This window comes from Globicephala melas, chromosome 8 (assembly GCF_963455315.2).
Source record: "Globicephala melas chromosome 8, mGloMel1.2, whole genome shotgun sequence".
In the NCBI taxonomy this organism is placed as follows: domain Eukaryota; kingdom Metazoa; phylum Chordata; class Mammalia; order Artiodactyla; family Delphinidae; genus Globicephala; species Globicephala melas.
This window is the reverse complement of record NC_083321.1, coordinates 10,596,469-10,624,461: the sequence shown is the minus strand read 5'-3', so window position 1 is coordinate 10,624,461 and position 27,993 is coordinate 10,596,469. Positions and strand designations below refer to the sequence as shown.

General features: G+C 40.6%; 2 protein-coding genes across 6 annotated transcripts in view; both read left to right on the top strand.

The window, feature by feature from the left end:
* STX3 (syntaxin 3) overlaps positions 1-21,593 on the top strand; it is a 145,436-nt gene extending 123,843 nt beyond the window's left edge. For all 5 annotated transcript variants that reach the window (XR_009564839.2, XR_009564838.2, XR_009564836.2 and 2 more), the window contains one exon: positions 14,913-21,593. Coding sequence is in view for 1 of the 5 variants with exons in the window: in XM_060303161.2 (XP_060159144.1) it covers positions 14,913-14,984 (72 nt within the window). In the remaining 4 variants the exon portion in view is untranslated. The remainder of the gene's footprint in view (positions 1-14,912) is intronic.
* Positions 17,215-27,993, top strand: part of LOC115848529 (oocyte-secreted protein 2-like) — a 39,501-nt gene continuing 28,722 nt past the window's right edge. Inside the window, exon 1 of the mRNA XM_060303168.1 lies at positions 17,215-17,316. The gene's annotated coding sequence lies outside the window, so the exon portion shown is untranslated. The remainder of the gene's footprint in view (positions 17,317-27,993) is intronic.

The following is a 27,993-nucleotide window of genomic DNA, read 5'->3' as shown; positions in this document are numbered from 1 at the left end:
ATTCCACTGTATATATATACCACATCTTCTTTGTCCATTCATCTGTTGATGGGTGGACTCTGCAAAATACAACAAACATAAAACAGACTCACGAAGACAGAGAACAAACTAGTGGTTACCAAAGGGGAGGGAGTGAGAGGAGGGGCAACATAGGTGAAGGGGATTAAGAGGTACAAACTACAAGGTATAATATAAGTTACGAGAATATAATGTGCAGCACAGGGAAACAGTCAATATTTCATAACAACTTTTTATGGAGTATAATCTAGAAAAATATGCAATTTTTAATAGATTGTACACCTAAAACTAATATAATATTGTAAGTCAACTACACTTCAATAAAATTTTTAAAAAATCCAGTAGGGGCAGCGTGGTGGTGGTCTTGAACCTATGACTATTAAAGTAGAGTGGACAGCAATGAATCAAGCCAAAATGAGACTCGATGGTTTATTTTTAAATGTAACCCGACGTGCAGATTTTCTCTTCTTTAAAACTTGTAGCTCACCATTTTTGGATGCCACTCCAAGCACTATCAACAACAATCTTACAAAGTGCAAAAATGATATTCCCTCTACCAGTTCTTGTTCTTCCTGGAACTTAACCAACCCTTACCTGTTAGAATTGCCTTGGATTCCATACTTCCAACACTCCTCGGTGAGGATCCTTAGAACAGGCAGCAGGTGCTGGGGTGGATATAAGGAAAGAAAAAGCCCAAAGCTCTGCTAATTAGTGTTTTTGTTTTGGTTTTTCGGTTTTTGTTTTAAATGGTGTCTACGTGATGTCTTACATTAATTACAATCATGTTTGGGAAGAAAATGCTATTTCCATGTGTTTATATATGTTCTGGTCTTATTGATAAATCTTCCCTCACCCCAGTTATCATGTCAGATTCATTAAATCTCCAGTCTGGTTTAAACATAATCTGATAAGCAAACCATTCACTTTAAATAGCTTTTACTGGGATAAAAATCGTCAAGTGTCTCAATCTCCTCAACCATTCCCTCTGACGACCAGCACATAGTAGATGCTCAATATTCAGTGGTCAGAGTGTTAGTCAGTGTGTTCTCTGTGCTGAGTGTGTCAGCAACTACACTGCAGCTGTTTATTAACTCCCTGTCTTTTTATTCTGCTGGCAAAGCCATCCCATCAGTCACTTCCACTTAAAATGCCTCATTCTTTAGTTCATGAGAGTGCAAATGTGGTTCTGTTCTAGATTATTCTGTGGCAATCTTGATAACTCTGTTACGATAGCGTTCTTTAATTTTAAAACCCATCAATATAGATTTTGGAACTTTTCTGTGCCACGTCCTGAGAGGTCATCTAGAAGTTAGGGTGCAGGTAGTGCCTAATGCTTTATATGTTTTAAAAAAGTGTTTCTGATAAATAAGTGGCAATGTAGCCGTTGCATATTCTCTTATGATAAGATATATATAAATATATAATTTTTATGGAGAGATGATTCTACAAATAAAACATGCTGTGTCTTTGTGGCTATACTTCTTGATGTCTGAATAATTAACCTCAAAACAGGGCCTAAGCTGGGAGGCTGGTGTGGAAGGGTCATTGTCACCCACACAGCTGTTAGTAGCATTCAGTAAACCACGGACAGAGGTACTGGTAGTTTGTCTGGTAACGCATTCAAATTCTTTTAGTTTGACTTCTTATGGTGAGCGAAGATGAAGCTGGAAAAGACAGAGTTGATAAAGAACTTTCAGAAAGGTGCGTGGTTCCACCTGTCACTTAATGAAGCACACCTGCCCACCAGGAACCCTCCTCAATATTAGCTATTGTATTACTGTGCTCCTTTTGAACCAATCTTGAGCTTTGAACCCTTATCTCAGAGTCTGATCCTATGCAGATTACATGCCACTTACTAGCTGTGTGACTCGGGGCAGGTTATTTAATTCCTCCATGTATCACTTGATCATCTGTATAATGGGAGGAAAATAATATCTACCTCCTAGGACTGTTTTAATGACTAAATGAATGAATTTATGGAAAACTTTGAGAACAACATATGTTCAAACTTTAAGTCCTATGTAGCAGATACAATGAATAAGCCATAGGTCTGTCAGTTTAATACTCTTAGAGATGAGTTGCAGAATATTTTTAGCATGACCTCACTTGTAAAGCTTTAAAAATATGCAAATGTGCTATATTTGTAAAACGAACGCTACCTATATATATATACTCATTTAGTAAAAGTGTAAAACCATGCATGGGGATCATGGTTACTATCTCAGGAGAGGGAAGGAGAATTGCGTTAAGTAGGGGCACATGGTGCTGGTGTGGAAGGGCTAACATTAAAACAATAAAACATTGTCATGTTTTATTTCTAAAATATATCTGAAACAAACATAAAAATGTTAAAATCTGTTACAGCTGAGTGGTGGGCATATAAATGTTATATCCTTTAATTTTCCAGTTGTTTGAAAAGTTCTTTTCTTTTTCTTATAAATTACACCTTGAATATAGAGCCCGAATAACATTGGCTTGTGTGTCTGCACTTTTACAAGGTGTTCTTTATCAAGTTCACTTTTCAAATCAGAGAACAAAGCCTAAGAGGTGGAATTGCCATTTTCAAGAAGCAAAGCCAGACCTGAATGGTGTCTTTTATACGCTAATCTTCCACAGATGTTGTTAATATTGGCAGATGCAGGCAGTACTGTTCTACTGTTTAGCGGTTTTCTGAATTGTGGACACGTCATATTTTCAATTCAGTAGAAACATAATAATCCTTTCCTGTTGGTAGCTTAAGTCCTTTAAGAAAGGTTTAGTAGCCATGGTGGAAATGACCACCATCGGGTCAACAATGAGACAGGATACAAGGCTTGACTACACTGCAGGCCTACTGGGAACAGCTGTAGTAAGAATATTTCTTTACCTTTCTCCAAGGTCAATAGGATGAGTTTAATTTTCATTCTTGGATTCTAGGAACAAGGTAAATGGATAATTTTTTTTTCTAATGAGTTTGGGATTTCTTATTTGACAGTACTTTCAATTGATCTGAGGCTAATTAAGAACTCACTTTGGAGGGTGGGATTCCACCAAGCTTATTTCCATAGCAGGCTAGGATGGTCCTCTAGGTTTGAATCCCCTTCAACTTGCCTGTCTAGATGGATAAAAGCCTTCAAGTCTGTTGTAGCTGCTCCCCTCAGTGCCCCAGAGGGAGATAGATGCATTTCAACAAAATATTTTTGGAGGACTCACCTTAAATCTGAAATAATGACTTCGAGTACGTAATCAAAGAACCCCATCAGTTAAGACAAAGCTTCGTGGCATCCCTAAACTGATCCCACAAAGCCCCCTATAGGTCACTTGACCTGTAGGACAAACTCTCAGGAATTTCAGAGATTCCCCAGGTCCACGAACATGGAAAAGAGCTGTTTCACTGTATGAGCCCTGCGTACACTTTTGAGTACCAGAGCCGTCATAAAAGTGTTCCTTTCAGGAGGCTGAGTGCTAGTGCTGTAAACGTTTTCCTTTGGTGGAGAACTCTGCACCTGAGCACAGGCACAGGCCTAAAATGTTGGCGAGGCTTCCTGAACCTTCACCTTCTGTTTCCTGAACAGTCCTTGCTGGGAGCGTTCATTATCAAGATGAAGGCCTCTGTGTGGTTAAGAGAGCTGCTTTTCCTTAGTCCCTTGATGTTTACTAGGTCTGGGCTGTTGCCAAATAGGTGAGATATATTGGGTTGATGGTGATTTAATTGAATGATTGCCAGTGATGGGCCTTCAGCGTGGGGGTTTTGACAGGAGTATTTGCTCCTAACAACAAAGGCCAATGGGAAACTTTACGCCCTTTGACCGACATCTCCTTGTTAGATGACTAAGGCATCTCCTTTCTGCCTCAGTCCCTGGTAACCACCATGATACTTTCTCCAATGAGTTTAATTACTTACGTTATTTAGATGCTTCATATAAGTGGGATCATGTATTTCTTTGTTCTTCTGTGTCTGGCTTCTTCCACTTAGCATAATGTACTCCAGGTTCATCCATGAAGTTGCAAATGACAGGATTTCCTTATTTTTAAAAGATGAATAATATCACATTGTATGTAAATATAATAGTTTCTTTATCCGTTCATCCACTGATGGACATTTAGGTTGCTTCCATATCTTGGCTATTGTGGGTGGTGCCTCAGTGGACATGAGAGGACAGATATCTCTTTGAGATGCTGTTTTCATTTCCTTTAGATATATACCCAGAATGGGATTGCTGCATCCTATGTCAGTTCTATTTTAATTTTTTGAAGACTCTTCCTACTGTTTTCCATAGTGGCTGTACCAATTTATATTCCTCCCAACAGTGCACAAGGGTTCCTTTTTCTCCACATTCTTGCCATCACTTGTTATATTTCATTTATGATAATAGCCACCCTAACGGATGTGAGGTGATATCTCACTGTGGTTTTGCATCTCCCTGATTAGTGATATTGAGCACTTTTTCATATATGTGTTGGTTATTTGTATGTCTTCTTTTGAGAAATACCTATTCAAGTCCTTTGGCCGTTTTAAAATCAGGTTATTTATTTATTTAAGCTATTTTGGACATTAACCCTTTATCAGATATGTGGTTTGCAAATATTTTCTCCCATTCCATAGGTTGCCTTTTCACTTTGTTGATGGTTTCCTTTGCTGTGCAGAAGCTTTTTAGTGTGATGTGGTCCCATTTGTCTATTTTTGCTTTTGTTACTTGTGCTTTCAGTGTGGTATCCAAGAAATCATTGCCAAGGCCAATGTCAAGAAGATTTTCTCTATGTTTTCTTCTAGGAGTTTTCCAGTTTCAGGTCTTATATTTAAGTCTTTAATCCATTTTGAGTTGATTTTTGTGAATGGTGTACCATATGGGTCCAATTTTATTCTCTTGCATGCGGATATCCAGTTATCCCCATGCTATATAAGTCCTAGAGATCTACTGTACACCATAGTGCCTGTGGTTAACAATACTGTACGTTTAAACTTTTGCTAAGAGGATAGATCTTAGGTTAAGTGTTCTTATCACATGCACAAAAATAAGAGAATGGGAGGAAAAAATATGTGTAAAGGTGTTTTTTTAAATACTACTAATAGAGAGGGATAATATGTATTCTTATATTTAAAAAAAGATTTAATTTTTTAAAAGCAGTTTTAGGTTCACAGCAAAATTGAGAGGAAGGGACAGGAATTTCCCATATACCCCTGCCCCCCAGCCAGACACAGCCTCCCATTATCAACATCCCGCACCACAGTAGCACTTCTGTTGCAGTTGATGTGTCAACGTAGGTTCATCATACGCACCCGAAGTCTGTAGTTTACCTTAATGTTCACGCTCGTACATTTATGGGTTTGGGCATGTATCCACCATTAAAGTATTACACAGAATAATTTCATTGCCCTAAAAAACCTCTGTGCCCTGCCTATTCATCCATTCTGACTCACCGTAAAAACTCCAGTCTTAATTATGGCCCAGGAAGCACTCTGCAGTCTGGTTTTATTATATTCCAGGGAAGAGGGCTAGGGCGTGCCAGCACTCAGCTCCCACCAGGCTAACCCATCCTCCTCTATTTTTAAAAAATTTATTTTATTGAAGCATTTACAATGTTGTGTTCATTTCTGCCGCACAGCAAAGGGATTCAGCTATACATACGTATACTTTTTCGTACTCTTTTCCATTGTGGTTTATCATAGGATATTGAATATAGTTCCCTATGCTATGCAATAGGACCTTGTTGTTTATCCATCCTGTATATAATGGTTTGCATCTGCTAATCCCAAACTCCCAATCCAACCCTCCCCTGCTCCCCTCTCCCTTGGCAACCACACATCTGCTATGTCTGCTCTCACTCTGTTTTAGCTGTTTGACCTCCTTGTCATTCGTTGAATAGGCCAGGCATGCTCCTGCCTTAGGACCTTGGCACCTTGATGATCTGCCTAGAATTCTCACTGCCCCCTATGCCTCTACGGCCGGCTCACCTGACAACTTCAGGTCTCTGCTTAAATGTTACTTTCTCAGTGAGGCCTTTTGTTTTTGTGCTGTGAAGTTTTATTTATTTATTTATAAATTTTTGTTGACATATAGTTGATTTACAATGTTGTGTTAGTTTCTGGTCTACAGTAAAGTGATTCAGTTGTACAGTGAGGCCTTCCTTGACTGAGAAAATTATTTTAAATTTTATCCCATGTACAGCTCTAAACCTTTTGTAGTGTTTATCACCATCTAATATGATACATATTTTACTTATTTATTTCATATTCTCTGTATCCCTTCATTATAGTATCAGCTCCAGGAGATTCCTTCCCCCACTTCTGTATCTCCAGTGCCTAGAACAGAACCTGGCATATAACATATTTCATTCATTCTAACAAGCACATTTTTTTTTTCATATAATAAGACATCCAAATTTTAGAGGCTTTATAATCAATGACATTACAGTTGGCTGGTGGATAGGTTGCTGTAGCTGCGATCACTTGCACATGAAGAATTTGATCTGAAATTTTCTGTTGACACCTCCTGGTAAGATCAGAGAGGGTCAGCATGAAAACTTGAGTAATTGGGGTCACCGATGGACAGGCAATTCTGGAGATAAGAGTGGAGCATTCTTTTAAGAGATATTGCATTATCAGTGCTTGTGATGGCTCAAAGCATGATAATTATGTGAGAAAACAGGGACTGATGATTCTGAGCCAGGAAGCGATTTGGAAGACGCAGACTCATGATGAAAATATTTTAGGATTTACTTTCACCAGCTACTTTGTTTACATTTGCTTTTGTCTGTAGCATGTGAGTGATATGATTTAAAATGTCCACAGAGCTCTTTTAATTTGCATAGAATGATTCTAAGATTAAGTAACGAAATGTGTCAGATTAATTGGTAGCTTCTTTAATCTTAGTGGTCCATAACATAATGGTGTATCTAAAGTTGGAAGAATCTTAGATTCAAGGGAACAACTGGAACAGATGCTCAAAGATTTGTTAAATGAGCGAATGGAAGTTCACCCTGACTTTTTTCTCCTCCAAAAGGCCCTCATGGCTCCTTCTAAACCTATGCAACAGTGCCACCTGCAGGGAAGGCAGCTCACGATGTCTGGTTTGGTTGTGAAGTCCCCAGAGAAGTCAGTATTTATTTTTCTTCCCTGTGAGGTAGGAGATAGATGGGCCCCTGGGCTGGACAGCTGGTGTTTGTCAAGTGAGCAAAATTGAAGCTTTGTTCTCACCCAGACACTCCAAGGACAAAGCTAGTGGCAGAAGCTGAGCTCTGACTGGAATAAAGAGATAAGATGACCACTCCTGAGGTCAAGGAAAACTTCCCTGTCTGCATACACACAGCAAGGCTCCTTGGGGAACAAAAGGGGAGGGGGTGCCACCCCATAATAAGTGTGGACATGCACCCATAGGCCTCTGCAGTGGGATCCATCTTAGCAAAACGTTGCACATATATGTTGGGGAGACTCCTAGGACAAGTCAGGTGTGAAAGAGAAACAAGGTAATTGGCCAAATGTAAACAAAGACCCGGAAGGACTGCACTCCTCATTAGAGAGGACGCCCATATCCTTTCTGCCTTGCTTCTGACTTAGACAAACTATTTCTCTGTGTGCTCTCCCATATGGTATGCTGTGTCTCTAATAATAAACTTGGTACCTGTTTTTACAGTTTTTGCCTCCTTGAAACACTCTTGCTTTCAATGGGGGTAAGAGCCAGGGGAACTTTGCTTCTAGCCTCTAGCCCCTGGTGGTCTAGTGGCTAGGAGTCCTGGTTTTCATCCCGGCTGCCCAGGTTGGATTCCTGGGCAGGGAACTGAGATCTCTCTTTGGGACTGCTCACTGCTGTCTCTCCAAGATCACCTGTGTGTGTGCCTGTGTATTTGTGGAGGGGGCAGGGGAGGGGCCTAGTCTATGCTGCAGGGGAGCGGGGCAGAGAATGAAGATCTAGAGTCTAAAGCAAAGGTCTGAGCCTTGAGGTATTTTCAGTCTAGCATGAGAGGCTGTCTTTTCTCCCAGCAGAGATTTTCATCTTCAAGAACCAACTCACTGTCCAAGAAAATCTCTCCTTTTTCTTTTCGTGAAAGTGATATTGTATGCCTTTTACTGCTCTTCTCTGAACACGGGGAAACAAACGGGTGATTTTTCCTTTCTTGTCAAACCTCTTTCCCACATATTAATGAACAATGTTGGAGCACCTGTTCAATGCCAGACCCTGCTTTAGGTCCCAGGAGATACACAGTCGGCAGGAAACACAAGGCCACTGAACTCACGGAGCTGACTTTCTGGCATAGAAGATAGACAATAAACAAATAATTGATCATTTCATATTGCAGCAAGTGGTTTAAAGTGATAGTGGTGGGTAAAAATGGAAACTGGGTGGGGAAGGGCAGGGCTTAGAAGCAGCACGGTCTGGGATGGCTTCCTAAGGGGGTGACGTCCAAGCTGAGAAAGGAGGAGAGCATGCCAGCCACCAGTGCTTCAGTGAAGGGGCATTCCAGGCTAAGGGAGCACAAAATGCAAAAGCCCTGATGTGGAAGAGAGCGTGGCACCAAACAAGGACAAAGAGGAAGTCATTGTGGCCACACAGGTGGACAGACTTGGGATCTTTTTGAAAAGCACAATGACCGGGAGTTGTTGGTGGACTAGATATGGAGGGTGAAGGAGTAAAGGAAATAGAGGGATCAAAGATAATGTCTAGGATTTGGGGCCTGGGTAGTCAGGTGGATTATGATGCCACTTAATGAACAGTTTGCACAGAAAGATGAATTCTGGACGGGTGGCCATGTCAAGTAGGCAAACAGATAACACAATCCTGGACCAGTCAGAGAGGGAGCCCAACAAGGGCTCAGGTTGAACGAAGCCAACAGTCCCGGTGTTAGTCTCAGTTCTGATGTTAGGCTGTGCTATCTTGGGTACCACTTCATCACTTCACCAAACATGTACTGAGCATCCACTGTATGGACTTTTCAGCCATGGATACAGAAAAGGGGGAAGGAATCTTTTTTCCAGGGTACAGTTTTTTGGTGGAAGTGGGAGGGTTTCACGGATGAAAAGAAGTAAGAGTGTGAGGAATAAGAATTGTGTGCCGATGGGTAGGGATCACTCATCTTTACTGGAATTTTTTCTTTTTTTCGGTATGCGGGCCTCTCACTGCTGTGGCCTCTCCTGTTGCGGAGCACAGGCTCCGGATGCGCAGGCTCAGCGGCCATGGCTTACGGGCCCAGCCGCTCCGTGGCACGTGGGATCTTCCCGGACCGGGGCACGAACCCATGTTCCCTGCATCGGCAGGCGGACTCTCAACCACTGCGCCCCCAGGGAAGCCCTGGAATATTTCTTAATTCTTGTAACCTGGCTGTGCTGAGTTTCCCTGAGTACTTTTGGGGAAGGGGATCAGAATTGCAACGTGATATTTTTCTATTTCAACAGGGATAGAATGGGACTTCTTTTACTTTGATTTCTTAGTTATGGAAGAAGAGACTGAATCTCAAAAATGTATATAAGGCAATGAATGATATTGGGGTCCAGTGACCCATGAGTCGGCAGACTGAGTTGAGGTAGGCTTTTTTGTTTTGGTTTGGTTTGGTTTGGTTTTACCCTGTCATGGCTTGTGAGATTGAGATTCAGGTAAGAGTAGGATGCATTTCTCACATATTTGTCTTTTTGCTTTTATAAAGTCCAAATACTTGTTCCGAATTTGTCTTTGTAATAAGGTGCCATGCGACTAATTTTGCTTTCAAACAATGCAGAATGAGGGAAAAGTAGGTTTTCTACTAAGAATGAGGGCATTTACTAAAAGTAGGAGACGAAGAGTGAGTTTCCCCTTTTCATTTGTGTACTTGGGGTATCCTCTACCCAGGACACTCTAGTTGGGTTGGCACACTTTTTCTGGAAAGGGGCAGATAGCAAATATTTTAGGTTTTGTGAGCCATGCCTTGTAAACCATGATATCTATTGCAACTATTCTGTCATTGTAGCTCAAAAGTAGCAATAGACAGTATGCAAATGAATGAGCATGTCTGTGTTCCAATAACACTTTTTTTTTTATGGACACTGAACTTTGAATTTCACCTAATTTTCATGTGTCATGAAATACTCTTCTTTTGGCTTTGTTTCACCCACTTAGCTTACATAGGCTATAGCTCTACATTATATAATGTATATCTTTGTAGTATAAACTCCTGATGGTTTTCTGGACTACGATGCAAGTGCCTGACTTAAGCTTTTGGTTGCCGATGCATCCACTTCAAAGATGGCTATTTAAAAAAAACACATCACCAGATAGAGTCAGGCCCCATCTCTCATTGACTTAGGTAACTGACCATTTGGCCTCTTTAATTCCTACTCCTAATGTTATAAACTCATCAGTAAAGGGTGTGTCTGCAAAAACCTAGGTCCCCAACCCTGGACCCCAATAAAAGCAGAACCCCAGGCCCGGGCTCCCTTTCTACCTGTGACCTCATCGTGTGGCCCTAGATAGGCTGTGTACCCTCCAGGACCTGTGAGTAAGAACCCTTGTCCTTCAAACTTTCCTGATGGTTATTGCTGAGGGCATCTTGCAATCCTAAGAAAACCCACAATAGTGGGCCAGCCATGACGTTGGTTCTGAAAGGGGAGATGTCTGCGGGAAGCTCTCAGTGGCCCCACGTGGTGCCCCAGGCACTTCTAGCCATAGCCTCACTATAGGTGGGATGAGGGCAGGAAACAATCTTGCTGCAGATCTCATACTTCAATAAAGACTTATTTTTATCCCCACAAAATAAGAGAAGATGGATGTGTTGGTGAACAGAAATGGAGAAACGTCAGAAATTTAAAGCACAATAAATACTTGTAGTAAGACTTTTGGTATTACTATTGCCTTTTTCCAGGTCACCCCAAAATACTAAATTCAAACAATAGTTTGACTTAGGACCAACTGTATTGTGGCAGTGTTCATCTTGCATCTCTGAGCTTAACCTTTTTTGGGGTCCTTCTTCATAGCATTTTATAATATCTAATTTCCATTCTAAACTTATTCTTGGGAAGTGTTTTTGTACAACTGTACTATTATTACCACTTAGTGTTTGCAGAGGAGTGTTTTGGACTTGATACATTTTCATCATAATAATGAGATGTTTGCATTACTAGACAGTGTCCCAAATCATTTATATAAGTTATGAGTAGCTACAATAATACCCTTAATCATGCAATAATGTCCCAAAATGGTGAGGACATCTATTACCAGCTAAATTGTTTGAAAAATGTGGTAACATTAGTGTTCTAAAGTAATCGTTTTTGGTTAACTAACATTGTTTTCTTGCTCTATTTAAAACTCTGTATAACTTACATATGTATCTTCTGAATCCAGTAACTTCTGCTCCATTGAGTGAATAGAACTTCCTAGACCCTTTAAGATGAAGATAGTTTTTTCCCCAGTGTGTTGAAAGGTAAATGAGAGTCAACAGCCATGAAGGTCATTTCAGACAGCACTCATATGTTATCAACTTCTTAGTTTAAATGTGCAAACCTTCTCATGACATATGAAATAACTTCCATTTAAATTTCTGTGTTCTATCAGGTGTCTGCAGATAGACACTTTTTAACTGTCCTGCAGTACATTCCAAGGAACCAAACACAGACTTTTGAGTTTTGTTGGATATGTAAGTCTTCCTAGTGAGTCCCACAAATCAGTTAGTTTCCGGTTTAACTGTTGGCAGCCTCTTATTAAATGTAGAATTTCAGAAAATACCACAGTTCAGCCACAGATGGTGTATAAGAGCATAGATTGTATAGCTCTTTAGTTTTGTTTTTCTAATTGTAGTTGATTTACAATGTTGTGTTAGTTTTAGGTGTAGAGCAAAGTGATTCAATTATACACACACACACACACACACACACACACACATATATATGTATATCTATATATATAATTTTTTCAAATTCTTTTCCTTTATAGGTTATTATAAAATATTGAGTACAGTTCCCTGTGCTGTACAGTAGGTCCTTGTTGGTGATCTATTTTATATATAGTAGTGTGTATATGTTAATCCCAAACTCCTAATCTATTGCTATTCCCAGCCCCTTTCACCTTTGGTAAACATAACTTTGTTTTCTATGTCTGTGGGTCTATTTCTGTTTTGTATATAAGTTCATTTGTATCTTAGATTCCACATATAAGTGATATCATATGATATTTGTCTTTCTCTGGTTTATCTCACTTAGTATGATAATCTCTAGGTCCATTCCTGTTGTTGCAAATGGCATTAGTTCATTCTTTTTTATGGCTGAGTAATATTCCATTGTATATATGTACCACATCTCTTTTTTTTTTCCCAGTACACGGGTCTCTCACTGTTGTGGCCTCTCCTGTTGCGGAACACAGGCTCAGCGGCCATGGCTCATGGGCCTAGCCGTTCCGCGGCATGTGGGATCTTCCCGGACCGGGGCATGAACCCGTGTCCCCTGCATTGGCAGGCGGACTCCCAACCACTGCGCCACCAGGGAAGCCCCTACCACATCTTCTTTATCCATTCATCTGTCGATTGATATTTAGGTTACTTCCATGTCTTGGCTAGGACTTCCAAGACAAGTGGTGAGAGTGGACATCCTTGTCTTGTTCCTGATCTTAGAGGAAAGGCTTTCAGCTTTTTACCATTGAGTGTGGTATTAGCTGTGGGTTTGTCATATATGGCCTTTATTATGTTGAGGTATGTTTCCTCTATGCCCACTTTCTGGAGAGTTTTTGTCATAAATGGATGTTGAATTTTATCAAAAGCTTTTTCTGCATCTATTTAGGTAATCATACGGCTTTTATTCTTCAATTTGTTAATGTGGTGTATCACACTGACTGATTGGTGGATATTAAAAAGTCCTTGCATCCCTGGGATAAATCCCACTTGTTCATGGTTTATGACCCTTTTAATGAATTGCTGGATTCAGTTTGCTAGTACTTTGTTGAGGATTTTTGCATCTGTGTTCATCAGTGATATTGGCCTATAATTTGCTTTTTTTGTAGTATCTTTGTCTGGTTTTGGTATCAGGGTGATGGTGGCCTCATAGAATGAGTTCAGAAGTATTCCTTCCTCTGCAACTTTTGGAATAGTTTCAGAAGGATAGATGTTAACTCTTCTCTAAATATTTGATGGAATTCGCCTATGAAGCCATCTGGTCCCAGACTTTTGTTTGTTGGGAGTTTTTAAATCACAGATTCAATTTCAGTACTTGTAATTGGTCTGTTCATATTTTCTATTTCTTCCTAGTTCAGTCTTGGGAGATTGTACCTTTCATTAATTTCTGTTCTGGTCTTCGCAATTTCTTTCCTTCCACTAACTTTGGGTTTTGTTTGTTCTTTCTCTAGTTGCTTTAGGTCTAATGTTAGGTTGTTTATGTGAGATTTTTCTTGTGTCCTGACTGTATCACTATAAACTTACCTCATAGAACTGCTTTGCTGCCTCCTCCCATGGATTTTGGATTGTCATGTTTTCGTTTTCATTTGTCTCTAGGTTCTTTTCTTTTTGGCTGTGCCACGTGGCATGCAGGATCTTAGTTCCCCAACCAGGGACTGAACCCGTGCCCCTGCAGTGGAAGCATGGAGTCTTAACCACTAGACCGCCAAGGAAGTCCCTGTCTCTAGATACCTTTAATTTCCTCTTTGACTAGAAGTAAGTTATTTTTTAAAGTGAGGGATGGCTTATAGCATAACGAATCACAGCTTTCTGAAAACTACTAAGTTTGGATGCCTATTTGATGCACAATTCTTAAGCAGCTATAGGAATAGCGTTCCTGAGTATGCATAGGAACTTGCATAGAGTATGCAAGCGGATGGCCAGATTTCTCTCTCATGGAAGAGAGGGCGCACAGGGGAATGATCCAATGGGACATAGTCAGATTCCTGAAAAGACAAAAACACAGAGCACAGATCCTATGTTCATTGTTTCTAAGAAAAGAAGAGTAAATGTTTGTGTATAGATCTTGAGACAGAATGTTCTATCATCTTTCAGACTCTGTCTTTCAGACAATGATTCATTTATAGTATTATATGCGTGGTGTTACGGATGGTTATGGATACTTGACAATTTCAATCTTCAAAACACACATTGTTATGCAGGCATTTAATTCTTTTAGGAAGTCTTTGAATCCTAACTTTAGGAGTCTTCTGGGTTACCCTTTACTGTGGGTTACCTGCACACTCAAAACCACCATTCTGTACTCTTAATAATATTATTTTTAGGATCCAGGTATCGACTGATGTTGGAATTGAAAGATATTTTACCTTAGTTTGGGTTATAAAATTCTAGACAAAGTTTTAGGGGTTAAACTCTTATTTAAAATGACCCCAGTTAGTGTCCCAATACAAACAATTAAAAAATATAATTTCTGTTCTGGAAGTACTTTAGAAACAGGGTACTTAAAGAAAGCTTCATGACCATTGAGCAATGTTAAGAAATGCTACTTGTAAGTTTCCTTACCTCAGCCATCTTGCAGAATCAATCTCTTTACCCTCTCTTTTGGCCTAGCCTGTTAAATTTTTCTTTGAGTACCAAATCAAAGGCAATTTTTAGAAACTCCTTTTTGGATAAAATGGGAGAAAAAGGAAATACATGCCTTTAGATCTATTTAGATATCTTTGTTTATGGACTGTTCTTCGGGTTGAACCAGTTTGTTATTTGTGGCATCCACAGATGTGCTGCTCGTATTTCCTTTCAAGGAAAGATGCATTGCCCATCCCAGAACAGCCTCCAGCTGTTAACTCCATTGCTCCTTTAGCCTTTGGGCAGAGATCATACTCTTCTCTTGGGGGTTCCAACGCATGCCTCAGCAAGATTGGAACAAAGGTCTAGCCATTGCCGCCCAACCTGGGACTCCTCTAAAGGGCAATTTTTAGAATCCCTTGTTGGACTGGCACAGAGACAGTCACGTCTCAGTCTTTGTCTGATGACTTCGCCTGATCGATTCTTTCTCCCTTTCCTTTCAGAGGAGTTACTCTTCAATAAAAACGGACACTCCTGAGGAGCTGAGTCAAGATGGCACAGCGGGAAGACCCTGAGTTCACCTCCTCTCATGGGCACACCAAAAATGACAACTATTTATAGAGCAACTATTGATGAGAAAGACTGGAATCTACCGGAAAAGATCCTCTACAACTAGAAATATAAAGAAGGAACCACAACAAAACAGGTGTGGTTGGGGGAGGATATGGTATAGTCAAGACCCACATCCCTGAATGGGCAACCCGCAAACAAGAGGATAATTTTACAATTTCAGAGTTCTCCCCAAGGAGCAAGGGGCCTAAGCCCCACATCAGGCTCCCCAACCTGGGGGTCCTGCACTGGGAGGACAAGCCCCCCAGAACACTTGGGTTTGAAGGCCAGTGGGGCTTGATTTTAGGAGACCCAGAGGCTGTGGGAAACAAAGACTCCACTTTTAAAGGGCTTTCACAAGATCTCACACCTTCTAGGACCCAGGGTAGAGCAGTAATTTGAAAGGAGCCTGGGTCAGACTCACCTGCTGAGCTTGGAGAGGCTCCTAGAGAGGCAGGAGGCAACTGGAGCTCACCCTGGGGACATCGGCGCTGGTGGCAGCCACTTTTTGAAGCTTGTTCTATCACATGGACATGGGTGCTGGCAGGGACCATTTTGTAATCTTCCCTCTAGCTTATTAGCCTCAGGACTGCCCAGCCCTGCCCACCAGCCTGTAGGCACCAATACTGGAATGCCTCAGGCTAAGCAACTAGCTGGGTGGGGGGGACACAGCCCCATCCACTAGTAGGCAGGCTGCCTTAAGACCCCTGAACCCACAGCCATCCCTGGGCATGGCTCTGTCCACCACAGAGCCCAGGACCTGGCCCAGTACGCAGGCACTAGACTGGATATCCCAGGGCCCTACAGCCAGAGAGTCTGGGACACAGCTCTGCCCACCAGTAGGCAGCACCAGTCTGGGGACCTGCTGGATCTCAGCCCTACTCACTAGTGGGCTGACACAAGCTTCAGGACACCCTCAACCCTGCAGCCAGCTGTGTCAGGAACTGGCCTCACCCACCAGGAGGCTGACACTAGATCTGGGAATTCTGGCCCCATAACCACTCAACCCAGAACCTGGCTCTGCCCACCAGTGAGCCAGCACTACCCCAGAGACCCCCAGATTTTCACAGCCAGACTTCTCATGACCTAGCTCAGCCAACCAGCAACTGGCAGCCTCCAGGCAGGCCCTGGCAACCAATCAGACCTGGGACCAGCCATGCCTACAAGACCACTCATAGCCCACCACATCAGAAGGACCCACACAGCCTGCATGACGGGGGTGGGGGGGAATCCCTAGAAGATATAGCTCTGGTGACCAGGGGGCAGTGCACTGCTGGGACACATAGGACATCGCCTACAAAGGGCCACTTCTCCAAGGCTGGGAAATGTAATCAACCTACCATATACATAAAAATAAAAACTGCAAATTAGGCAAAATGAGGAGATAGATGAACAGGTTCCAAATGAAGGAGCAAGATAAAACCCCCAAAGAAGAACTAAGTGAAATGGAGATAGGCAATCTAACGGATAAAGAGTTCAAGGTAATGACCATAAAGATGCTCAGGGAACTCGGGAGAAGACTGGGTGAACAGAGTGAGAATGAGAAGTTTTTAATGAAGAGTTATAAAATTTAAGAAGACACAAACAGATGAAGAATACAATAACTGAAATGAAAAATACACTAGAAGGAATCAACAGTAGATTAAATGATACAGAGGAACAGACCAGCAAGCTGGAAGACAGTAGTGGAAATTACTGACGCTGAACAGAAAATAGAATGAAAAGAAGGGAGGACAGTTTAAGAGACCTCTGGGCCAACATCAAACATCCTAACATTCACATTATAGGGGTCCCAGAAGGAGGAGAAAGAGGAAAAGGTCTGAGAACGTATTTGAAGACATAATAGCTGAAAACTTCCCTAACCTGGCAAAGCAGTCACCCAAGTCCAGAGAGCACAGAGGGTCCCAAACAGGATTAATCAAAAGAGGTCCACACCAAGACACATTGTAATTAAATGGCAAAAATTAAAGACAAGAGAATATTAAAACCAGCAAGGGAAAAACAAGTCACCTACAAGGGAACTCCCACTAGGCTGTCAGCTGAATTTTCAGCAGAAACTCTGCCAGCCAGAAAGGAGTGGCATGATATAGTTAAAGTGATGAAAGGGAAACGCCTACAACCAAGAATACTCTACCCAGCAAGGCTCTCATTCAGATTTACAGACAAGCAAAAGCTAAAAGAGTTCAGCATCACCAAACCAGCTTTATAAGAAATATTAAAAGGACTTCTCTAAGCAAAAAAGAAAAGGCCACGACTAGAAACATGAAAATCATGAAAGGAAAAAGCTCATCAGGAAAGGTACATATACAATACAGGTAGTAAGTCAACCATGTACAAAGGAAGGTTAAAAGACAAAAGTAGTAAAATGATGTCTGCAATAAGCAGTTAAGGGACACACAAAACAAAAAAATGTAAGGTATGGTGTCAAAAACAGTCATCATGAGGAGAGGGTAGTAAAAATGAAGGGTTGTTAAAATGCATTTAAAATTAAGTGATCAGCAACTTAAAATAATCACATATATGTATATAGGTTGCTTTATATTAACCTCATGGTACCCAGAAACCAAAAATATATAATAGATACACAAAAAAGAGAAAGAGTTATTATATATGTTTAACTAAAAGATTCAAACTCATAGAAGCAGACAGTTAAATGGTGGTTGCCAGGACTGGGGGAGGGGAAATGAGGAGTTTTTATTTAACAGGTACAAAGTTTCAGTTTAGGCAAGATGAGTGAGTTCTAGGGCTCTGTTGTACAACATTGTGCCTATAGCTAACAATATTGTATGGTACACTTTTTAAGAGGGTAGATCTCATGTTAAGTTTTTTTACCACAATACAAAATAATCAAACATTTCTGTTCCCAAAGTTGCCGTAAACACTGTTAAGAAATAACATAATACTTTGCAAATCCACAAGGATTAGTATCCAGAATGTATAAAGAATGTCATGCAAATCAACTGAAAAACAAATTCTGCTCAATATGCTATAATAATGTAAATGGGAAAAGAATTTGAAAAAGGATAGATGTATGTGTATATATAACAGAATTCCTTTGTTGTACACCTGAAACTATCACAACATTGTTAATCAACCATACTCCAATATAAAATGAAAAATAAAACAAATTCTGATACAAAATGGACAAAAGCCATCAACAGGGAGTATACAAAAGAGGAAATGTGATAAAAAGCAATCTCATTAGTAATCATGACACAGTTAATTAAAATCCAGAAGCACCCTTTTCCCCTTCCAGACTGGCAAATATTGTTTCCTGAAACCAAGTGTTGGTGAGGGTGTGGAGAAACTCTAGAGGGAGGATAAACAAGTACAATAACTGTATTGAGGAATTGCTAACTATCTAGGAAATAGTAGAATTGTATACTCTGTGTGTGTGCACATATACACGCTCATGCACCCTAGCATTTCCACTCCCTTGGAACTGCACCCTAGAAGGAACACTCATACATACGCAGGAGGAGCTGTGTACAAGGATGTAAAGAGCAACATTATGAAAACTAGCAACTGGTGGCAAGTTAAATGTCCTTCAGCAAAGACTGGACACATAATTTGTGGCATGATCATACAATAAAATATCGAAAGCAATAATGAACAAAGATGTACAAAACAATAGTATATAATATTCATGGCTGCATGATACTTACAGATCCAGAAATTCTATTGTCATACATTTCTGGCCTATAGAACTAGTCCACATCTCAGAAACAAGGAGGAGCAGCCACCCTAGTAGTAGGAAGCCCTTCATTTGGTCAAACCCTGAGCCAAAGCCCACTCAGGAAACAGGAAGTTGTGAGGGGCCGGCTGCTTCCTGAGTTATAGCAGCCGAAGCCATGCTCAGAGGTTGGTAGTTAACCACATTTTGGACAGCATTAGAGAAGGTCCTATTAGCTCAACCTCCTACAGTTTGGTATTTTATGCTCAAAATTGCAGATTAGTGGGACACGTAAGCAAAATGTACCATGTGAGGGTTTCTAGAACTTTGTCATCTTTAGGCCTGTGAAAGTACCGTTACATTGTCATAGAGCTGTTGATTCAGATTTAGGGAGTTGTGGAGGCTTGTAACGGCCCACTCTCTTGTGTAACTCCTTCTCTGTCAGTGTGGTAGAAGCTGTGAATGTGCTGAAATGTCATTCCTGTAATTATGTTACTTTATAGGGCGAAGGGGATTTTTTTTTTCAGTTGACTTTGAGTTAATCAAAATGGAGATGATCTGGGTGGGACTAATCTAATCACACAGGCCCTTTAAAGGCAGAGAGTTTTCTCTAGCTGGTGGCAGCAGTCATCAGAGAGATTTGGGAACGTGAGGAGGATCAGCCCTCTTGCTGGTCTGAAGCTGGAGGGGGCCAGGTGAGAGGACACACAGGCAGCTTTCAGGAGCTGAGAAGCACCTGGTTGAGAGCCAGCAAGGAAAAGGGACCTCAGGTCTATAACCGCAAGGAACTGAATTCAGTCAACATCCTGAATGAGGCTGGAAGCAGATTCAAAGCCAGATCCTGCAGATAAAAGCTCAGCCTGGCCGCCATGTTGATTTTGGCCTCATGGGAACCTAAACGGAGAACCCAGTTGATCCTGCTTGGACTTCTCACCTATAGAACTGTAAGGTAATGAGTGGTATTGCTCTGTGTTGCCAAATTTATGGTGATATGTTATGTAGCCATAGGAAACTAATACAGAGGGTGTTTTGGGTGCTTGAGAAAATGGAAAGATCACAGTTGCTGGACCCCAGTGAGGTGGGAAAGAATAGTAGGGAATACCATGCAACAGTGAAGAGGAATACATTTGATTTGATTTAAAAACATGCATGTAGCTCAAACAGAAAGGTAAATGAAAAATGCAAGAGAAAACCGTAAGGTATAGTGCACCAAACTATTTAGAAATATACATTAAAATATATTTTTCACATTTGTACATATATGTTAAAAATTTTGGAAAGTAGTATGGAAGGATATATAGTAAATATTTTTAAGTGTGACCAATAATAGTAGGATATGGAATTGGCGAGGCTGAATTAAGGAAAAAAGTAATAAGAGGGTCTTTACATAGATGAATGATGCTAGGTGGCCATGCTAAAGAGTATGGTCAACAGCGTTCTGTCTCCTGAGATTCACAATTACAGCACATAGTAGAACAAAACAGTAGATAAGAGAAAAAAACAAAAAATCAATTCAATTATAATTATAGCTAATATTAAGCATTTACTATGTGCCAGATACTTTTCTAATTATGTATTTGTATTAACATACTTAGTGCTTCCAATAAGCCTATGAGAGAGGTACTCTTATAGTCCCATTTTGCGTTCATTTGTACACAGTTTAGGTAGCTTACATAATGTCACACAGATAGTAAGAGTCCATAGAAATGAAAATCTAGTAGTCTGTTTCCAGAATCTATTTTCTTAACCACTGTGCTAAGGTAGGTCACGGAGTCTCATTTCCATCAATGGATTTCATCTCCATCAGCAGTCTTCATATTGGAATATTTCTATGCGTGAGAGTACACAAAGACTTTCCAGGGGGAGTTCATGCAGCAATAATTTCAGTGCATTTAATTTCCAGAGTCTCAACTGCCATTTATACTCTTTCCAAACACTGATCTTCCAGAGAAGAAACATGAGTTCTCAGTGTCCTTTTATTTTACAAATATAAAATATCACTTGGGTTGGTCTTGCCCAACCCAAGTGATATTCTTTGATGGCACGGGTAATAAAAACTGGAGTGCCAACCAAAATAAAACATTGAAACACTGGCTTAGTAACACTTCCTTCATCAAGACAAGGGGTCAGCAAACTTTTTCTGGAAAGGGCCAGGTAATAAGAATTTTAGGCTTTGTGGTTTCTTTCACAGCAACTCAACTCTGATGTTATAGTGAAAAGCAGTTTAAGTAAATGAATGAACGTGGCTGTGTTTCAGGAAAATTTTACTCGTGGGCTGTAGTTTGCCAACCCCGTTTCTGTCTTTCCTTATCTTATGCATATTTATATTAAGGGTGAAGCCTGGCATCACGAATGGAGAAATTTGACCAGGATAGAATGCTCTGAATTCAAACGGTCAAAAAATTATCGGTTTCTGATGCTGATTATTTTTATTTAATGTTTTAATTGAAAATATTAAAAAAATTTAAGACACATTGTATCAAACCCATGGATAAAATTGGATGTGATTTTTTTTTTAATGAAGTATAGCTGATTTATGTTGTGTTAGTTTCAGGTGTACAGCACAGTGATTCAGATATATATATATATATATGTATATGTGTATCTACGTGTGTGTGTATATATATATATATATATTCTTTTTCAGATTCTTTTCCCTTATAGGTTATTACAAAATATTGAGTATAGTTCCCTGTGCTATACAGTAGGTTCCTGTTGGTTATCTGTTTTATATATAGTGGTGTATATATGTTAATCCCAAACTCCTAATTTATCCCTCTTCCCTCCTTTTCCTCTTTGGAAACCGTAAGTTTGTTTTCCATGTCTATGAGTCTATTCTCTTTTGTAAATAAGTTCATGTTATCTTTTTAAAAAAATTCCACATATAAGTGATATCATATGATATTTGTCCTTCTCTGTCTGGCTTATTTAGTATGATAATCTCTAGGTCCATCCATGTTGCTGCAGATAGCTTTATTTCATTCTTTTTTATGGCTGAGTAATATTCCATTGTGTGTGTGCGTGCGTGCGTGTGTGTGTGTGTGTGTGTGTACCCACATGATTGTTTTTTCAAATTGGTGTGCTAATAGATAGTTAAAACCTACTTTGTCAAATCATATTATGGATAATTCAAAAGATAGTCAATCCTTATCTTATTTTGTCTTATAAAATATTTAACATTTTATCTCTCCTACTTTGATAGAGACTAGTCATATACTTATTAATCTCATTTGTTCTTGTTGGGCATACAGGACAGCTGCATCTCCTAGTCTTTCCTGCAGTTGTCTTGGAGTTATGTGACAAACCTAAGTATGCGTTATGGGCTGAATTCTGTCACCCCCCAAATTCATGTATTGAAGTCCTAACCCCTAGTATCTCAAAGTGTGATTTTATGGAGATAGGGTCTTTAAAGAGATAATTAATATAAAATGAGGTCATGTGAATTGGCCTTAATCCAGTATGACTGGCATCTGTAAAGAAAAGGAGATTAGGGTGTAGACATGCACAGAGAGACGACCACGTAGGGAGACACAGAGAAGAAGATAATCCACAAGCCAAGGGAAGAGGCTTCCAGGAAAAAGACAATATTTCTGACACTTTGATGTCAGAATTCTGGGATTCTACAGCATAGGGCAATAGAGCTGTCAGCTCTGAACATGCATTATCCTTCAAGGAAAGGGAGAGAATAACTCTGAAGGCGGTTTGGAGTTTGGCAGGGCTGACACTGCCACCACAGGCCCACAGGGCCCAGGGCCAAAGGGCTGGGGCCGCTGCCCCTGTGGGCCTGGAGTGCAGAGCATGGAGCCAAAGAAGATTATTCTTGAGCCTTAAAATCTAATGGAATTTGCCCTGCTGGGTTTTGGACTTGCTTTCCAACTTCTCTTTTCCAACTTCTCCCTTTTGGAAAGGGAATGTCTATCCTATGCTTGCTCTACCTTGTATTTTGGAAGCAGATAACTTGTCTGGGTTCACAGGATCACAGCTGGAGAGGAATTTTGCCCCAGGATGAATCATACCTCAAGTCTCACCTATACTTGATTTAGATGATGTTTAGTTAATATTTTGGTCTTAAGAGTTGATGTTGGAATGGGTTAAGATTTGGGGGGATGTTGGGATGGGGTGACTGTAGTTTGCATGTGAGAAGGACATGGTTTTGGGGGGACCAGAGGGTGAATTCTTATGGCCTGAATGGTGTCCCTCCAAAATTGCATATTGAAGTCCTAACCCCCAGTAGATCAGAATGTGACTGTATTTGGAAATAGAGTCTTTAAAGAGCTGATTAAGGTTATCTGAGGTTGTTAGGATTGGGACCTAATCCTTTATGTCTGGTGTCCTTATAAGAAGAGGAAATTAGGACAGGGACACATACACACAGAGGTCCATGTGTGAAGACACAGAGAGAAGATGGCCATCTACAAGCCAAGGAGAGAGGCCTCAGGAGAAACCAACCCTGCCCACACCTTGATCTCAGGCTTCTAGCTTCTTAGAATTGTGAGAAAATAAATTTCTGTATTTAAGCCACCCAGTCTACGGTGTTTTGTCATGAAAGTCCCAGCTAACCAATGTAGTATGAGACTAATATTTGTTCTGCTCTGGGATATTTGACTCTGTTATTACATTCACTGCCTAAAAAATCTTTTTTTTCTTCTATGCTGGTCTATAGTATTTAGATATGTTGACCCAAAACAAATAGACTGCCAGCTATTCCGCCAGCAAAGATGGGTTTATTTGGGACTAGCAGAGAGTTGCAATCTGGGGTCTGGAACCATGGCGAGCCACGTGCAAGTCCTGGCACAGCAAGGGCAGGAGAACACTTTAACAGGGAGGAAAAAGGCTCCATGGCTTTGCACTGGCTGAGTCCCTGCCAGGAAAGAAGAGGATTGTTTCTTCTTCCTGTTGTGCTTTTATCATCCCAGGGCGTGAGAGCTCCGCCTTCCGGGTCTCCCAACTCTATTTAATTGAGGTTTCTGTTTATTACATTTTTACAGATCATAGGTAGTGAAAATATTTGGTGGCACCTGGAGAATGGGTGTGATGAGATGTTTATGTTATCATTAACAGGTCACTTCTAGAAATAGTTACAAATATTACCTAAGAAGAGGCATACCCCTGATTCAGGACAAGTTCTGTTCAGAGAACACTGAAAAGATTTTAATTTAATTTTGGACTTGGTGGCGGTGTTGGACTAGTAATCAAAGCAGCCTCTTTTTTTTTTTTTTTTTTTTTGCGGTACGCGGCCTCTCACTGTTGCGGCCTCTCCCGCTGCGGAGCACAGGCTCCGGACGCGCAGGCTCAGCGGCCATGGCTCACGGGCCCAGCCGCTCCGCGGCATGTGGGATCTTCCCGGACCGGGGCACGAACCCGTGTCCCCTGCATCAGCAGGCGAACTCTCAACCACTGCGCCACCAGGGAAGCCCAAAGCACCCTCATTTTTGGCCTGGCAATTACCACCTGCTTTGTTAATCTAGGACTAAGCCCGTCTCCATATTGCCTATCAGAAGCCCTGTCAGTAAAATGAGAATATTTCTAGGTGTCTTCCATTTCCTTTATCGTTTTGGAAATAAATAGTGTGGGCTGAAATAGGAAATTTTTACCCACAGCACTAACTTCATTTATTTCCAGCAGTTCTTTAATTTATTCTAACCAGTCCTAAATAAATTAGTTGGATTTCTAGGCTATGTTATTCAGCATAACTAGGATTAACCTTTAACTACAGGTACTAAACAACCAATGAAAACATAAGCCTGAATATAACAAGTTTTACATACGATGAGGCACCCTAGCACAGTTCGTTAAGAAATAATAGATAACCTATTAGGAGAAAATGCATTTTATTATAATTCCTTATGAGGTTAAAGAGAGAGGCAGACCCTACTTAATAAGGGATCATAAAACAACAAAGGGGCATTCCATTTAAAATCAAATTATCTAAAGCATTTAAAAATGTAAGATAACGAACGGGATCCTTAGACAGAAATCCAGCTTCTCATGTGCAGTGGTGCTACCGAGGGTTGAGTCAGCTTCAAAATTCTCAGGTGGAGAAAGATGAGCTGTGTGATTTTTTCAAGGGGTAAAACTGCACATTAAGGTAGTTGTTCTGCAAACAGAAGAAAGGAATCAGAATCTGCTAGTGGAGTTCTCTACCTTCTGTCTCAGAGGACCCTAGTGTCCGTCCCTAAGTCACAGGGAGGGAGGGAGAGGGCAGGTTAAGAAAGAGGTAGTGTTTGGGATCATGTCCTAAGAAAATTAATATAGGAGTTATTTATGTCTAGGGATACAAATATTTTTGCTTCTCTTAACTATGAAATATATCAGAGATATGTAACGTGTTTAATATAGCATCTATAACACATCTCAAATTTTTAAAAGTGCTTACCATCTCTCTAGTATATAAACATCCAAAGTTTATAATAAATGTGTCTGTATGTATTCAGAATTTTCCTTCTCAGCTGTGTAGGAAGGAAAATCCATACGATTTAGGAAATATACTCCTGGGCAGATAGGCATGTAATCCTTTCAGGACAGAGTCTGAGTTTACGGTATTTCTGAGTGCATGCTCTCATGGACTATCTACCTTACCCAAGTCCATGTTCTATGGTTTTGGTATTTTAAAACATTTCTCTCGGGCTTCCCTGGTGGCGCAGTGGTTAGGAGTCCGCCTGCCGATGCAGGGGACGCGGGTTCGTGCCCCCGTCCGGGAAGATCCCACATGCCGCGGAGCGGCTGGGCCCGTGAGCCATGGCCGCTGAGCCTGCGCGTCTGGAGCCTGTGCTCCGCAGAGGGAGAGGCCACAACAGTGAGAGGCCCGCGTACAGCAAACAAAACAAAACAAAAAAAACATTTCTCTTTAATCTATTGATATTGATTTTGGTAAAAATGTTTCACTTATTGCCTCAGCCTCCACGGTTCCTGAGGGATAATCTGAGTCATGTGGTTAATACCAGTTAATATGCCAATTAATGCCGGACAGACAAGGGGTTGCCCATAAGATCTACACCTCTAGTAATCTAGGGGTGCCCTAACCAGCCTTTCCCTAACTGGAAGCACAGGTGTTTACACAGTTTCCTTGTAAAAAGCTCGTTTTCTGTTATAAAATATCCTTGACCAGCATTAATCGATGTACTTTAACTAACCTCACCTTAACCTGGCAGGTGACTGTATCTCCAAAGTATAAATTTGCTAGTCCTGATCTTTTTGAGGCGCCACCTTGTTTATTTGCATCATTTCCTATAATTATTCTTATAGCAGCTGAATGGCTACAGAAAGAGAAAAGAAGACAAAGAAAGAGGAATGGGTTTAAGATCTTGGCAAGTCCTGGTGACCGAGGCTCAGAACCTGAAGCCAAGCGCTTACTCCTCATTTTCCCTGCTTTCGTACCATTACGATATGTTCTCATCCTGTCTTTATTATAGAAACTGAGTTATTGGTTTAACAGCTGAACCTAGTAAGCTTTATATAAAAGAAGTCCCTCCCAAATATACCACCAGATTTACTATTGGCTGATCAGAAGTCATTAACTTAAAATTCGATGATCTTAGACCATCTGTAAAAGGTAATGTCTAGGACTTCCCTGGTGGCGCAGTGGTTGAGAATCCGCCTGCCGATGCGGGGGACACGGGTTCGTGCCCCGGTCTGGGAAGATCCTGCATGCCGCGGAGCGGCTGGGCCCATGAGCCATGGCCACTGAGCCTGCACGTCCAGAGCCTGTGCTCCGCAACGGGAGAAGCCACCACAGTGAGAGGCCCGCGTACCGCGAAAAAAAAAAAAAAGGTAATGTCTAAATGAGCCAATAAGAGCCCCATCCCGTGGATAATGAAGTTAAAATATTTCACTTTTAACTAGTTAAATCTGGTATTCTAGTAAACTCTACTTTGCCTATAAATTCATAGTAATCAGTCTACCCTCAGCCCCTTGCTGATTTAATCAGAACATCTAATATTCCCAATTATTCTTGGCTAAGAGATAAGAAGTATAATTTGTAACATGGACACTGCACATAATTGCAACAAAGCGATTTCTTAGTCTAAGAGCTACTAGATATATGGTGAAGTTAGACCTGCTGGTATTACACACAGCTTTCTACCACATCGAAGAGAATTAACTGATGGAATGATACACCAGCTACTATGTCCTGCAAGTGTTTTATGAGCCAAGCACTGTTCTAACCTCTTTACGTGCATTCTCTCATTTAATCCTCACCACAACTCTGTGAAATAGACAGTATTACTTCCACTTTAAAGATGGGGAGACTGAGGCCCAGAGTTATTAAGTAACTTCCTCAAAGTCACACTGGTCATAAGTAGCAGAGCTGGGAGATGAAGAACACAGAATAATTTGACATCAAGAGAGAAAGGGTCTCAGGAGGCTTTGGTTAACCCTGTCATAGTAACTTAATCTCTCAGCTCTCCTCTCCTCCAAGAGCCTAAGGCAATTGAGAGGATATGGCATCAGTTTGGCATCCTAGACTCACTGAGGCACAGCACAGACCACAGGGATTGAAGCTTCAAGATCTGAGAACTTGGACTTAAAGATGATTTTAGATACAAAAAGGAGATGATCTTCTGGGAGGACCTGATGAGACAAAGGGAATGTGTAAGTTGACTTCAAGATTCTGTTAGGAATTAGTGGTTCAGTCAACATCTCTTAAAAGTGGGCACACCCACACTGAAAGTTATCTTCCCAGTGAGACAGAGGACCGTTGTCTAAGTGGCAGAAGAATTAACATCTGGTTTGGGTATGGTTCATACTAGGCGAGAGTACTTGCTGGTTGAGTTTGAATAATATTGCTTCAAAGTCGTTATTTATTATTATCAGGAAAAAGTTTATAACTTCTCTTGACAAACTTTTTAGATTCTAGGAGTCCTTAAAATACTGAACATAACGTTTGAATATTAGATGAGTGAGAGATGTCTAATTATAAAGAATACTTTAAATAGGTTTATATGGTCTTCCAAAATAACGTGTTTTAAGGAAATGTGAAAAATGTAGTACACACCATATGAAGGTTTCATCTCATCATCTGGAGACTGCCACAGTGAATATTTGGGGATATTTTCTTTGTTTATTCTCAATATTATTTAACATAATTGAAACTCTCTTATTAGCTTCTCTGGCCCTGCCATTCATTCTCATCAACATCCTAATATATATATTTTTTACAGGAACTTGAAGATACTATTAAAATTTGTTTTAAAAAGACACTAAATCTTTGTTTCTTAGTTTTTGAGGGGAGAAAAGTGAAAGGAAATGACTCTTCCCTCGGGGTTTCTCACGGGAGGTTGGGTGTTATGAGATTGATGACA